Source organism: Pempheris klunzingeri, chromosome 11 (genome assembly GCF_042242105.1).
Source record: "Pempheris klunzingeri isolate RE-2024b chromosome 11, fPemKlu1.hap1, whole genome shotgun sequence".
In the NCBI taxonomy this organism is placed as follows: domain Eukaryota; kingdom Metazoa; phylum Chordata; class Actinopteri; order Acropomatiformes; family Pempheridae; genus Pempheris; species Pempheris klunzingeri.
The window spans coordinates 12398488-12414354 of NC_092022.1; the positions used below are offsets into that span (position 1 = coordinate 12398488).

At 45.0% G+C, this 15867-nt stretch overlaps 1 protein-coding gene across 3 annotated transcripts in view; it reads left to right on the forward strand.

The window, feature by feature from the left end:
• Positions 1 to 15867, forward strand: part of rarga (retinoic acid receptor gamma a) — a 42033-nt gene that overhangs the window by 23438 nt on the left and 2728 nt on the right. For all 3 annotated transcript variants that reach the window (XM_070839174.1, XM_070839173.1, XM_070839175.1), the window contains 6 exons: positions 12363 to 12511; positions 12929 to 13070; positions 14163 to 14326; positions 14708 to 14884; positions 15205 to 15409; positions 15573 to 15731. In XM_070839174.1, the coding sequence (XP_070695275.1) occupies positions 12363 to 12511; positions 12929 to 13070; positions 14163 to 14326; positions 14708 to 14884; positions 15205 to 15409; positions 15573 to 15731 (996 nt within the window). The remainder of the gene's footprint in view (positions 1 to 12362; positions 12512 to 12928; positions 13071 to 14162; positions 14327 to 14707; positions 14885 to 15204; positions 15410 to 15572; positions 15732 to 15867) is intronic.

Consider the following 15867-nt stretch of genomic DNA (forward strand, 5'->3'; position numbering starts at 1 on the left):
CACTAAAAACAAAAGTATGACTATGTACAGATGAAAGAGAGGGGAAAGGAATAGGTGAGTGACACTTTAGATACACGTACATCCTTAGTTTATCTTCTAATCATAGTGTGGCTTTGGCGCCAGAAGTTTTGTTTCCTGTGTATCTCTCATGAAAGATTATTGACAAATGTAGCCTGCTTAATATTACAGATGTTAAAAGTTTTGTGGTGCCTGCTTCAGTCCTCATAGGTCGGAGGTTTGTTTACGCTCCTGGATACTAGATGGATAATGATATTCCTCTCGAGCCAAACAGCCATGAATTAATAAGTAGATTAATTATTTAATGGAGAAATGGATGAATAAATTAGAAATGTGGAATGCATACACAGTCTTAAAAAAGCTGAAGGATATTCTGGCCAGCTTTCTTTTCTCTCCTTTTTTTTCTGTCAGACTCACATTTTTCCCTCTCCCTCCTTCCGGCTCTCACTTCAGACAAGGTTCTGACTACAACAACAGGCCTGTCTCTGCACAGACAAAACTGGGGTCCATTTCCATGCACTTCCAGGGGGCCACCACTGCTGTGAGAGAGTGTGTGAGAGTGAGAAAAGAGTGGGGGTGTATAGGCAAGGTATGGTGGGTGTGTGGAGTGTGGAGGGAGCAAATCCAGATATGACAGGGGAAAAACAATCACGAATACAAAAAGAGGAAGAGAAGTAGGATAAACAGCTTAACCGTGTTCATGTTTTTGGGAAACTCGGAATTTGGTTCTGAAATTATTTGTGTTTTTCTGTTTGTTCATCCTCCTGCTTTTTGTTCTTTTTCACTGCCTCTCGGGAGGGAGTCATCTGTCTTCATTAATCGTGAAGACACCAGCGTTTCAGTGGCTGTCATGCACACTGGCTCAGCTTTAATGAAGACAGATGCCCTGTCAGTTGAGGCCGAGGCCAGGAGGGGGGGGCTCCAGCCAGCCCAGCTTGCTCTGCTTAGCTAGGGGAGCCCTGATGATAACAAGATGAGATTTGTTTATTTAATCAATCAGGCGTCTGTGGCCTCTCCTTTTAAAGCATCCACACACATGTACTCATTTAAAATTAGGCCTCAAGATTCCAGAGGTACATTTTTCTTTCGGGTCTTTGTTCCAGAAAATCAAAGAGATAAAAAGTCCCAAGAAGCTGCCCCGAGGGTAAAGGAGCTGAGTCTAGCGGAGCAGAGCGAAGTGGAGGCTGGAGTGGTGTTCTGTTTCAAGCCCTCTGTGCCCAATAACCTTTGTAAACAAGGCAGCCCTATCCCCACACAAGGAGCCATAATGCCTCCCTTTACTGAAGCAGTTGCCCCTCATTGTCCCCATCAATGAGGGTGATGAATTGATGTTTGAGTCTGATATCTCATTAAGCCAGCCCAGCTGCACAATAGAAGGACCTGTCTGGCCCCTAATGCCACACTCACACAAGCGCACACTCTGCACACCAAAATAACCACCAGGATTGTATAGAGAGTCACCTGGCCTTGGCATGATGCTCAACAATGATTTGACTGTATTTTTTTAAGTGTGGAAAAATGATGCAATGACATGAATTTAGTAAAGACAGGGATGTTGTTAGAATTCATAGATTTGTCTGGGTTTCTTTGATAACCTGTGGAAAACACAATAGATAATGTTTCTAAATCTCATACAAAATGAGTATATCCTATTGTCTTGGCAGTAAATCTCCTGTGGTGATAAGTGTCACTGTTGTTGGCCGTTAGCCTGGGAGTGTCAGAGGACTTAAAAAGTGTGTGGTCAGTTTTCCTGTTTTTTTGTTCACCAGTGGGAGACCTCAATGTCAGAGGTTAGTCAGAGGCTACAGGCTGGCCAATGTCAGACCTGCGCCATGTGTGGCGGCCTTGTCAACTTGCTGAAAAGGGGACCCTTTCAACCAGCTTGGCTTGTGTAATGCTCTTAAGTGCCTTCTTCCACAGAGCTGGTACTACATCTGAGCTACCCTGCGCGTAAGGATATTGGACACTGATTTAGTCATACGTCAATGAGAACTGAATTAGTCAACTGCCAGGGAAGCCATTTGAGAGAGCCTATGCAGACCGATCCCCCCTCTGTCAATGTTCATTTGCTTAGAAGAATGAGGCAATTACGCTTAGCAGTTCTCGAGGGTCAGGAGAAAGGGAAGTGTGTATTTCTTACCAAAACACGCTCGTAGTTCGACCTTTTTGAACACTGTTTGGATATTAATTGTGATGCTTGCAAGCGATACATACAAGAGAGTGACATGGCAGTAACAGATCACTAGAGTAATCCATCACCATGTGTGCAGTCTCACACACACATACACAGGAACACACACCTCTTTGTTTTCCCTTAATGTGCCGTTCAAATGTGAATTGAGGAGCTAATTGAAATGGGGGTATATCTCTGCAGCAATGGCAGAGAAATAAGAGCTTCCTGTGACCGCTGGCACATTCTGGCCCTGATCATTTTCCCCCTGATTGAAGTCCGCAGTTATTTCATTATAATTACAAAAGATTCAATTAAAAGATTAGAATGCCTGAAGGGGCAGGGCTGGGAATAGATAGTGGTATATGGGGTGTGTGTGTGTGTGTGTGTGTGTGTGTGTGTTTAAGGGAGAGAATGAAGGAGACCTATAATACCGTGGTTGCAGTTCTAATTAGGACTTGTCATTGCTGTTATATATACATAAACCTTGTTGATCCTTTCAAGATAATGTCAAATGAATGTGCTGAAGTTAAAAGGGCTTAAGTAGTCAGCTGCTCCAAGGTCACTGAGTTGTAATTGATATGTCTGATGGAAAAACCTTCGCTTGTCTCTGAAAACAATTACAATTTAGTTGCCAGTGCGACTAAATTAGCTGCTTGAAGTAGAAAATCGGTACAATGTGAAATGTACAGACCACTGAAGCATAAGAGTGGCTTTTTTGTTCGGTAATTCCAACCTGTAATCAAGAAAACACTTAGGTTTAGAGTGCAGAGAGCCTCTATTTCGCTGAACTACTCTCTGAGGAATGGTATGTGTGCATAAGTGTTTGAATTTGTGTGTACATGTGTGTGTTTGTGTGAGTGCGTGTGTCTGTGTACAGGACAATATGGAGGTGTGCATGTATATATAATGTATTCATGTCTTGATAATACTGTGTTTTCCAGGAACTTGGGCTGCTGCAAAAATCTTCTGCTATAAATTGAATCTGAAACTATGATATTAAATATAATCTCATTGTAACCATATAACAGTTATATAATATTTACTGTATTATATTACATTACAACATGGAAAACATTTTTGTAGCATGAAGCCATTTTCAGTATAAGGACTACTTGTGTTGCAGTATCACACCACCTTGCTAACAGATCTGTCTCAGCCCTGCAGTTTAAGCCGAGCCCATTAATAGGCTGTGCCACCTATAAATAAACAGATTCACTCCTTGCAGTTTCCACAACCCTCTTTCATGCATGGTTTTGTCCATGCATAAATATGAAAGCGTCAACCCATGCTTGCGTGTGTAGAGTCTGTATGTGAACTCCTATATGTCCATGTATGTAGCGTTTACGCGCCTGTTTGGCTGGCGTTGGGCACCCAGACTGCTGTGTCAAATCCAGAGACGGACAATGTGCCAGGCTGGATTCCACAGGCCTGTGCTGGAATCCACTTCTGCTCTAATGACAGTTTATAGCCCTTCTGCAGCGTCAGTCACACCACTGTAAATAAAATTGATCAACAAGCATGTGCACCCAGAATCTGTCACCTCTGACTTTTTGTTTGTCTTTTCCTGTCCATCATAGTAAAATTTTCAAACAGTATTTCACTAGAGTGCTTACGCTGAAACATTATGAGGGAAATCTGTAGAGCTCAATATGACAGAACAGGCTGTTATGAGGCAACTGGGCCAACAGTTTGTCCCTTTGTATCAGCAGACTATAAAATGCAGACTTTCGTAAGTTCTTTCACAATAGTTTGCTGGTCACGGAGGTATTGTGGCTGCCCACCCTAACACCCATGTCTGGCTGCTGCTATTGTTGCTGTTTACTGAGAACAGCTCTTTGCCTGCCAGGCACATTTTCCCGTGTACAAAGGCGTGGGCAGCTGGTTTGCAATATGTGTGTATGTGTGTGCACCTTGGTGCTTGTGTGTGTGTGTGTTGTACTCATGCATGCACCTGTGAGAGTTTATTTCACTGGTGAGCACGCAATGTACTGTTGTGCATACGTGTTTGTGTATAGTGTGCTGTATATAGGAGTATGTGTATGTCAGCTCGGAGCCATGTGTGAGCCGAGTGTGAAGAGAGCAGTTCTGTTACCACCATGTTATTGACTGACGGCTTGGCTCTAGGGTTGCTAGGGGCTCTCTGTTATGAGAAGCGGAGGGCTCGGACAGCCAAGCAGGGACTAAAAACCCAGACGAGCCTGACTGTCCTCCCTCTGTGTATGTGTGAATGGGCTGTGTTTACGCAGCCGACGGTGTTTGGCAGGGAGTGGTGGGCGGCTGGTGTAGTACAGCTATTATCTGGGCTCAGGGGTGGAGAGTGATGGAAGAGGAGTTGGTCGAAGGAGGGAGGGAGGGGTGGGGTGGGGTCCCGTTGGTGTTGTTTTCACGTTGACTCGTTGATTAGTCAAATTCTGCCAGTGTGCGAATGTGCAACTGCCATGACAACTTTTCTGTAATTTGTGTACACTTGCATTAGTTCATTTGTTTTTGTGTACATCACTGAGAGGGAGCAGGTGTGTGCTAGCTGGCATGCCTATAAATGTGTGTTAAGATGACAGTTTAGGGCTTTTTTACAGGGAGAACATGAATGTCAATGGAGAACTTCACAGATGCCTTTATGTGCATGTGTTTGTGCGTGAGTGTTTACTCACTGACTATGTTACTAAATGCACACTTGAAACCAGATTATTGGTCGAAATCAGGTTAAGGCAGGAAACAGGAGAATGTGTTCACGTCTTGAAAACTTTACGTGCAGCTGGTCAGTAATCAGATTTCTCTCCAACCTCCTGTCATATTTCTGAGCCAGTGTTGTCACACTACACAGTTTTTCCTCTTTACTGTGTCAATGTTTCCAAATTTTACAAATAGTCTACTGTATAGCTGTGGAAATGGACTTATTTATTTTAATTTCTGTTTATGTTTTAGTCCAATTTTATTTTTTTTTTCAAATTTTGTATGAACAGTTACAGTAACAATCTTTCTTTTGATCGACCTGCATTGCCTGTGCTGGTTTTTTGTCATGCACACATGTAAAATCCCAGATATGAACCTGGCTAAGAAAATCAGGTTTCTTCTGTAGTAATGTAGCCCTCTAAATATTTTTTTTGTCTTTCGTAATCTCTCTTACTACTCTAGAAAGCAGACAATTACCAGGTTGCTGAAGTGCATGTAAACACACTCACTGTTTCAGTGGGTGCCTACAGTACATGTTTTGCATGAAACATGGAGACGTGCATTCTCACTTCCACACATGACATACACACAAAGAAAAAAGCACATGCTACTCAGTGGCTACAAGCATAGAATATATTCATGTCTTCACTGCAGCGTGACCTGTGATTGAATGAGAGCCGGCAGTAGTCATCCTGTCAGTAGAGCTGGATTTATCAGCTCCTCTGTTTGAGAACCTCACATTTGCCAGAAAACACTGAGAGAAAACCAGCCAGCCAGACAGACAGCCAGTTAGACAGGAAACGATCCAGCAAAGGAGTTAGGGGCTGCTTGGAATGATTTATGTCTTGTTAAGGAATGCTGAATGAGTTCAGGGTACACTGCTGTTATGAGAACTGACTGAATGGACACTGCTTACTTTCTCACTTACTTATTTGTATTTTCTGAATGGCAGTAGTCAAAATGTGACTTTAATCTCACATGGAACTTCCAACTCATCAAGGGCTAGACAGAGAAGGAAATGAATCACAGTTGGGCCCCAATCTGAATTTTTTTGTCAGTGCGCTGACAGCCTCCACCCTGACACAGAGTTGGGCAACCTGTTGGCGGTTGGTTGCCAAGCAAAAGTGAAAAACTCTGATATGCATCATTGCTCTGCTAAACCACTCAAAGCAGAAGTTTCTCAGCCACCTCTACATCTGATATGACTTCAGTTGTTTGTGCCAGTTTAAGGGGACTTAGCCAGTGTTGCAATATCACACAAGTATAGGCTGCAAATCACTCAAGAAGCAAGAAGGAAGTCATTTTCTGACTGCTGTCTTAACGTTATCTAACTCTTGGTCTTTGATTTTGCTTTTGTTTCTCTCAAAGTGCAGCCTTGAAAGTGCTTCTCAGTGAATAGATAGAGGAAAAATATAGCTATAAATTCAAATCTGGACCCCGTAAAATCCGAAAAGACCTTGCATGATGAACAGTGATTAAGCTGCAGCATATGTAAGGCCTAGGAAAAAAAGCAAGAGGAAACACTCAGTGCAGCATGGACATTTACATGTTGAGTGACAATGAACTGTGTACTACTACTTGTGGGTGTGCTTGTTCCTTCCAATAAGAGGTTTGTGTTTGCACGCTTTGGTGTGTGGTGCTTCCCCAATGACTCGGAGTGAGTACTACTGTTGTTGTTTACGTTATCCTCCTTTCCCCTCACTTCCTCTGACAGAGCGAGGCTACAGCCATGGCTGGGCTACTTCTACTTTTGTAGGTTTCTATTGTTGTGGGGAGGAAGCAATAGCAATTGAACGAGCGCTAGTGGCCTTGCCAGAGACAGACAGGTGAGAGCCAAGGCTACAGATGGTGAGAGGAAGTCTGGAAGGACGAGAAACAACCTGAGGATCAAAGACTCAGGGTTTGCCTCGATGACTCTCCTCTCTTCTCCTCTCTCCTCACCTCGCCTGTCTGCCGGCCTCCGCTCTCTGTCTGCTTCCTCGCCTGCCCGTGAGCTGCCCTGTCTTTTTGACATGATCAATGGCCCAGGCCTGCGCCGGATTGCCAGGTTTGGGTTCACTCTGCAGTCACTGGAGGAAAGCTGTGTTCCTCTCTGTCTTCTGGTGGGCAGATGAAGAGTCAGCTGGAGCTCACCACAGGGATGAGGGGGCATATTTTTTCCACAGACTTGCACTTGACTGACTGCTTTTTCCTGCACTATCCATATAAGGCGACTGACTAAAATCCTTTCATTGAAATTTTTAATACCTCCTTCCTCAGGTTTTGTACAAGGACATTTGAAGGAAACCTTTTTTCCTGGGTTCATGGGGGACAGGGCAAGTTGGTCTGTTTGAAGCCAACTTGTGTGTTTCTTGACAGGGTTGTGTGGTGCAGGAAAAGGGGGGTGCTTGCTGCCAAATGTTGGCTTGGCCGACTCCATCAAGAAAATATCAAAAGGCCCTTTATGAGGTGCTGTAAAGAAGAAAGGGTGTTTTGAGAGCACCACCAGTCTGCAAGGGTAATTCCACTTTTTAAAATGTGCCCTGAGGATACAGGCTTATCCCACCTGCTGCCTTTTCTGCTTTGCTCTGCTTGTATGCTTTCTTTGGTGGAGCTATAGATAAAGAAGTGTGAAGTGTGTGTGTTGGCAGGAGTTTGTATGCCATGTCATGTTGTGTCACTCTCTGAAGTCCAGAGTTTTGTCATTATCACTCATGGCAGCTATGAACACACGCCAAAATGTTCTACTCCACAAATACATCTGGTCTCGGATCATATGTGTGCATCATGTGCATTCACACATGGGTCTGTCTCTTTTTCATGACTTTCTGCTGGTTCTGGGTGTAAATTCCTGGAGGGGTGTGTGTGTTAATGTCTGTTTTCTCACTACTCCTGGCCAGCTTGGTGTGTTTTCACTGCTTAAACCTGAGCCATCTCCTGGTCAGCAGCCCTGCTTTATCATAGACCTTGTTGTAAAAGACAGCTTTGCGGGGCCTCTTTACAGGCCTGTGAGCGAATGCGTGTGTGTGTCTGTAGGAGCCCAGGTAATGAGCTTTCTGACAGCTGTTGAAAGGCATTGCAACTGCTCAGCACCTTTAATAAAAGCATCCCCCTCTCCCTGTCAACACACACACACACACACACACATTCCTCCCATCCTCCTCCCAGCTTTGACTTCTCCACCATATAAACTATTTCTTTCTCAGTTGCAAGCTTGTTATATTGAAAGTGCTTGTGTAACTCAACACAACAGAGATTTGACAGACCTCCCACCACCTAAAAGCTCGCAGGTGACTCAACTGTGTGCAGCAGAGCTTGAACAGAGCAGCAGTACTATTCGACCTGTGGGAAATGAAAGCTGGTGTAAGAAGGTGTAACAGTGAGGGACACAGAGAAGTGGCTACAAAAGCAGTGACGGAGATCCTCCGGAAAGACTGGTACTGACAAGAGGAAGGAAACAAAGTCTGTTGTGTAGAACCTTGTAGCAGAAGTCTCAGAGGGATGACAGGAAGACGTGGGCAGAGAAATAGAAAAGGAGAGCGAAACATGCTGGCACCACTGACAAGGGTGTGGTACTTTCTTTTCCTCTTTCATGAAGCCAAGTTCTTCACGGAAATCTTTTGGTGTGCTGATGGTCACTCAGTGAGCACCCTGCAGTGCTGTAGCCTCTGCCATGGGGTAGAGGGCCAAGGGCACCCTCAAAGGCCCCACCTAGTGTGCCAGCAAGTCTTCCAGCCCACTGTTCACCATCCTCTCTCAATCTGCTCCCCTTCTGCCACTGTTGTCTGCCCAGTACCCGCCCCTCTTTTCAGAGTGAGCCCTACTGTGTGCCCCTCTCTCACACACTCCCTCCAAGTCTCACACACTCTTTTACTGCTCGGTGCATTTGACAAGAACTCGCAAGCTGTGCAGGCTGTTTAATGAAGGTAGAGATGGAAACAAAGACCCCACATGCCCGTGCTTGCAGTTTAACACGAATAGAGAAAGAACATGAATACAGTGAGCCACACACACACACACACACACACACACACACACACCCACACAGAGAGAGAGAAGGATATTTTAATGGGGAACAGTGGAGCTTGCTGCTGCACTGTTATGAACCGTCCTGCATTTGCAAATCAAATAGAGGCTGCAGAGAGTGAGTTGCGCCCCTGGCTGCAGTGGCACACACGCAAATGACATAAACACAGAAGTGAACACCTACAAATATATCTTTGTCATGCACTCATGTACTGCACTGTCCTCACACAGAAACACTCTGGAACAGTGACCCACTAAAGATTCAAATCACACAGATCGAGTCACGTAGACAAAATCTGCATGCCTATTGTGAAAGAAAACTTGTTTCCCTGCCAGAATGTCATATGCTACTCAGTTAAAAAGGAGTGTGTTGCAACATAAAACACGAGCTGCATAGTCATGCCTTTACTCACATACATTAAAAACACTCCCCTTTTCAGTCGAGTGAACAACAGGCAGCTTTACTGTTACCAGAAAGTCACTTGTTTTTCTATATTATCTCTTCCTGTTCTCTCTTTTTGTCTCCTATTCTATCCAATGAACCTAAAGGGATGTGGATTGGCCCAACTCACTTGACCTAGAATTTAATGTAATTGACCTAGTTGAAGTCACCTTCAGCTAAATAGCTATTTCTGTCATGTGCAGTTACGTTTTACATCTAATGAGGTTGCGGAGAATGATGTACTGAATGATGTACTGCACATCTCACTCCACTTTAGGGTAATGTGGGGGGGGGGAGTGTTGTGTGTGTTTGCTAGGTTGTAGCCAGTGAATATTATCCTCCTGTGAGCATGTGTGTAGTTTGTAGCCATTAAATAGTATCTGTGTGTGTATATGGCCAGGGGATTAGGCCTGGTCAGTGCAGCTGGGCCACTTGTGCATAGAGAGCACTGAGAGAAGGGATTAGGGAGTAAACTGATACTTAGCAGGAAACGAACAGTGGCTACTGGTAACTCAACTATACCTCCTTCTTGCCTCTCTTATCCTCTTCTCCTCCCCCAACAACAGCAGCCACCCACCTAACCCACTCCTCTCATCTCATCCGTCCGTCATCGGCTCACAGGCCTCGGCCGGCGGATTGTCATGCAAATGGTGCCCCAGGCCTCAGAGCGCTGATAAGGAGGGCCTCTCATTTCACAGGGCTTTGTTTTCTAAACAGTGATGAGCTGAGTTGAGGACACTGGGGAAAGGGGTTCAGGGCGGCTGCCTCAATGGGCCCTCTCACTGTGGCGCCCTGGGGTAAGTGGTGAGGGGGATTTGGATAGAGTGGGCTGAATGAGGCAAAGTCCAGGAGGCGGGCACAGGAGTCATGTTCTCTGGCAGGAACCAGGTTCAACGTGTTGACGGAGCCTGATGTATTTTCTCTCTCGCTGCTGTCCGACTTTTCTCCGGGATGGCGTTTCTCTCTTTGGCTCGCTTTCTTTCTCCATTTAGACGGTGTCAGTCAGTGTTCGTTACTTGACGCCACATATGGTTTGTCCTTTTCTAAGGGGTTGTCAGCGCTCGGTCTGGAGCCTCATTTGCTGCTGTTGTTATTGCATAAACACAGAGGTTCATGGCACGTTCAGAGGGTTTCTGCTCTCCCACTGACCCTGCTGCTTTGTTACATTCTGGCCAGGAAGATATGAGAACTGCTGTAGAAACATTCAGCGGGCGTAAACTTCAGGTTTAAGATTGATTTGCACATTTGGCTTTGGGATCACTCTTAAATCTAATGGAAAACATCTTTGCCTCCAGCAAAGTAAGGCTTTCAAAGGGGAATTTGATTGTGGATTTTGAATTGTCAAATATAAAAACACATATGAGAAACAGATGTTTGAGCAGCAGGCAACAAATGAAAATGTCTGGCATATTTCTGTTAGTATCATTAATGAGGTAGTAGCTGGCCAGTCATGGCAGAAGTGGTAGTTATGGTCAGCTCAGTCTTGAACAAGACTTGCCCTCAGGAGCAACTGTGTCCTCTCCTCCCCTTTTCCCCCTCTGCCCCTTTCTCTGTTTTTTATCAAATTCCGCATTTTATGCCCCCTTTTTTTCTTCTTTTTGAAGTCTCCCCTCTCTTGTAAAAAGCCAAGCTGGTGGTTTTTGCCTCAGCCTTGGGTGTGAGTGAGAAGAGGGGGGGGGTTGTAGGTTAAGTTTAGGCTAGCCCTCTGTGCTTTCCATTGAAGGTGCTGGGGGGAGGTGGGGGCAGTAAAAGTTAGAATTTTAGAGCCTCCCTGTTTTTTATTTTATGATTGGCTTTTTTTACGGGCTGGGAGCTACAGCTGGTGGTGTGAATAGCTGCCCAAGGTGACCGAGTCCTAATAAAGTTTAGGCCAGCCGAGCTGGGGCCTCCAGTCCAGCCATGGGACTGCCTTTATAGGCCGCCTTACGAGCCTAGGCCTCTATTAAAACCTAGCAGGGCTGCACTGAGGAATTTAGGGCCAGGAAACAAGAGAAAATAGGGTTTGTGTGTCAGGGGGTAGTGGGATGCCGAGTTGGGGGGTTGAAGTTTGAGGGTAACCAAGGGTGAAAGTTGAAAGAGGTGCTAGTGGGTAAGTGGATGTTCAAGTGCACAGCGTATGGATTCCATACTTCCCCCGAGTAACATGTGTGCCTGTGAGTTTGTGCAGGCTAGCATGTGTGATGAGGGTCTGGTCATGTGTGTGTGCAGCAGCTTACGTTTCTCAGGGGAAGTATGGAATCCATACGCTGCACACTCGCACATCCAAAAAGAGCCTATGTGTATTCCACTTTGGAACATAGTGAAGTTTAATGTACCATAGCAAGTATGTGACTCGAGGTAGCGCTGACGTCACAGTTGTGTTCCAGTCTGAAAGGTAGAAGGAAACCTTAACAACGGCTTTGCACGCATTTGTGTTTGGCATGTGTCGACTCTGTGTGTGCAAGATGTCATCATGTGCTGGCGTCAATCTATGGAATGAGGAAGAGCCAGCTTTTACTCCTGGCTGCAACATCTCACTCTTTTTCTGGTCCTTATCAGAGAAGCTGTCAATCACCGGTACTCTTGCTTACTGCTGTAAAAAACAGTTTTGTCCCAGTTGTCAGACAGTCATCCTCCCTTTGTTTCTCTGTGTTCACACGAAACAATAATCTCCCCAAATATGCACCTGAGTGCTGCCCCTTAGGGTGGTATTTGCTGCATGGAGATAGAAACTGTTGCCTGGTGTTCATACTGTATCCATCTTTCTCTCTCTTATAAGGGAGACATGCTAAAAAAGAGTATGTGATGATGTATCTCAATCCACCTACAGGCAAAATCAACTGTTACATAGCATCTTTTGCAGGTCACACAAATCAAATGGAAAAGAAAATGTCAGTCGGCATATCATGTTTGAATGCAGTTAAAAGCACTTGACTACCCACATCTGCTACATGTATTGATATGTGCACACGTGACTCCACAGTAGCTGTTGGACAATGACTTGTGCAAAATCATGTGCTCATGTGCTCTGCTTTCTTTCTTTCTTTCTTTTTGTTGGTTTTTTGTCCATAGCGGTGGAGACCCAGAGCACCAGCTCAGAGGAGATGGTACCCAGTTCTCCGTCTCCCCCTCCCCCACCTCGTATCTACAAGCCCTGCTTTGTGTGCCAGGACAAGTCCTCAGGGTACCACTATGGGGTCAGCTCCTGTGAGGGCTGCAAGGTGAGAGGAACCTGCCTGATTCTTTGGAGCTCTGCATTGTGTGGATACATACATTTAGAAAAATGCTGGGTTGCAAGAGTTATTAGTTACCTGCCTTTTCATCAAGATAAGAAGAAAAATGCCTTGTAGGCAGTCTGCAGCTACTTCTGTAGTATGTGTTGGATTGTAGTTTGAAAAATCACTAAGACAAAGAAAAAGAAAATGAAAAGGCCCAATCATGATAATGCTTGAAATGCTTTTCTGGATTCAGATAAGAAAAAAAGAGATGAAAGAAGGGTGACTGTAAAAGAGAGACAGTTAAATGTCACATTCTTGATTTGATGACTTGACTAAAATACACAATCTCTCTCTCTCCCCCTCTCCGCCTCTCTCTCTCTTGCCCTCTCCCCTTTTGTCTCTTGCTTCCTGATGCTCCAGGGTTTCTTCCGCCGCAGTATCCAGAAGAACATGGTGTACACCTGCCACCGAGACAAGAACTGTCAGATTAACAAGGTCACACGCAACCGCTGCCAGTACTGCAGGCTGCAGAAGTGCTTTGAGGTCGGCATGTCCAAGGAAGGTGAGCCCTCCAGGACTGGAGTCCCAAGAGGCAGAGAGACCCACAAAACATGGATATTTACTCACCCTATACACATAAAAAAAACATGTGTGTACATGAACACATACTTTCTGCTTTCAAATATTGTAGACATACATACCCTGGAGACATTGATATTTTAATTCTACTTTACTCGGATCTGATTTTGCTTTCAAACTGCCAAACAAAAGATCTGACTTGATTCACACAGTGTGAAGCTGTTGACGTATTAATGCTCAGTCAGAGACTCTTGGAAAGTATGCAGCAGGGAGACAGAGGCAGATGATGAGCCTTCCAGGGGTGGTGATCAGGGCGAGGCTGGGCACTGTACCAATCATATGACTAATCGCTTTACGAAATGATTCTGACTTCCTGTTTCACCACAACGCCTCGCCTCTCTGGCCAGCACAGACACTGCTTTCATTCATAAAGACAACAGAGCAGAAAGCAAAATTTGGAGTTTTGACAAAGTTAATGGCGGCACGATTCACGTCGTTTGCCAAATCAAAGAACCCTCTTTAGTTTGACCTTGTGTGTGGACAGTGGTGTGTAAATGGCAGTTTCTTGCCCCTCACGGGAGCCCGTGGGACATGTATGTGGGTGTAATGTTTGTGTGGGATGTGTGTTAAGACCGGGATCACATTGTGCTTCTGCTATTACTGGATATCCTGAGAGGAAGGAAAGTATGGGAGGAGGGAGAAGAGGCAGAGAGGGAGAGAGTGGAGACTGGCTCATGTGCACCGGTCAAGAGGATAGAGAGATGGGCAAGGAAGAGAGCGGGCGATAAGAAAGAGATAGCCTGTGTCCGTGTCGTGCTGTAGGAAATATGTTAATACTGTTAAGAGCAACCTCAGATGCTACTGAGTTCTGGTTTCCACTAGTGAGCACAATGTCCTTGACAGTGGCGAAAGACACAGAGCACGAGCGCTGTGGATGTTTTTACATGTGATCACAGATAAAGGGGATGAACATTCTGTAGCTGAACTCTGAAATTGGATGAGGACAGAATTTTGTGCGTAGTCATGGTGAATCTCTACTCTAACTACTACTACTTTGTTTTTTTTCTTTACATAGCTGTGCGTAATGACAGAAACAAAAAGAAGAAGGATGTGAAGGAGGAGGTGGTGCTTCCAGAAAGCTATGAGCTAAGTGGAGAGCTAGAGGAGTTGGTCAATAAAGTCAGCAAAGCTCACCAAGAAACCTTCCCGTCACTTTGCCAGTTGGGCAAATACACCACCGTAAGTCTCTCTCTCACACACACACACATCCTTTATAAACCACTGTTCAGTCATACTGTGTGTGGCAACATTCTCAAAGCTATGCCGTCACTGAGAGCTCCCAAATTGCATGCAAAGACGAAAATTTACCGTAGCTTTCCCAACATAGTGGTGGTTTAACTAATTCAGTTCCCCATTAAGCCATCTGTGTGGCCTCTGAATGATTGATGCAACATGTAAATGGATTTTTTTTTTCCTGTGATTGATGTAAAATGTAAATGTGTTGTGAAGCTTGGACACACTCACTCTTGACGCAAGCACGGTTGCGCACCATCTTTGTAACCACTCGCTAATCTGTGTATGTGTGTGTGTGTGTGTGTGTGTGTGTGTGTGTGTGTTCAGAACTCCAGCTCAGACCACCGTGTCCAGCTGGATCTCGGTTTATGGGACAAATTCAGTGAGCTCTCCACCAAATGCATCATCAAGATTGTGGAATTTGCCAAGCGGCTGCCAGGTTTCACCACCCTCACTATCGCTGACCAGATTACTCTACTTAAGTCGGCCTGCCTGGACATACTGGTGAGGAACTTTTGTCTTCATTTTTCCCTTTTGTCCTCCTCACTTTCACTGCCAAAGGGCCTTTTTCTTACAAACAAATTACTTGACAGATGAGGGAGTACTGGCCTCTGGTGGTGTAAGGTGGTAATGCAGGGTAGTTTGCCCAAGTACAAGTAATACAGATCATACTGAAGTTGGCATAAGAAAAGTTACTCAGAAATAGTGACACTTGGAGCTGATATCTATCTGTTTAGCTACTTCAGATAATAAAGAACCTTCTTATATGGCCTTTACATCATATTTTACTCAACGCTTACAACGTTTTCCACTTTTGCTCACAGATGCTGAGGATCTGCACACGCTACACTCCAGAACAGGACACTATGACCTTCTCAGATGGCCTGACTCTGAACCGGACTCAGATGCACAATGCCGGCTTCGGACCACTCACAGACCTGGTGTTTGCTTTTGCTGGCCAGCTTCTACCCCTGGAGATGGATGACACAGAAACCGGCCTCCTCAGTGCCATCTGCCTCATCTGTGGAGGTACTGCAGTGTACACATGCACAATGATGATATCAACTGTAAAGAAAGAGTAGTTTTAGTAAATATTTGTTTTGATTTGTAACCTTCCTGCAATTCTTATATGAAAATGGATAATTCATGTAGATAATCAATAACAATATGTTTATTCTGCTCTCTTCATCAGACCGCATGGATCTAGAGGAGCCCCAGAAAGTGGATAAGCTGCAAGAACCTTTACTTGAGGCTCTGAAGATCTATGCCCGTCGCCGTCGCCCCAACAAACCTCACATGTTCCCCCGCATGCTGATGAAGATCACCGACCTCAGGGGCATCAGCACAAAGGGTTAGTATGAAGAGAGTACAACAAATTCTGATTCTGAAAAGGCCTGTCAGTCATAACCAATCTGCCACACACATGCATTGTCAGCAAACATATAGATTGAGACACAGTGTTCCTAAACCACCATTGCTAATTATCT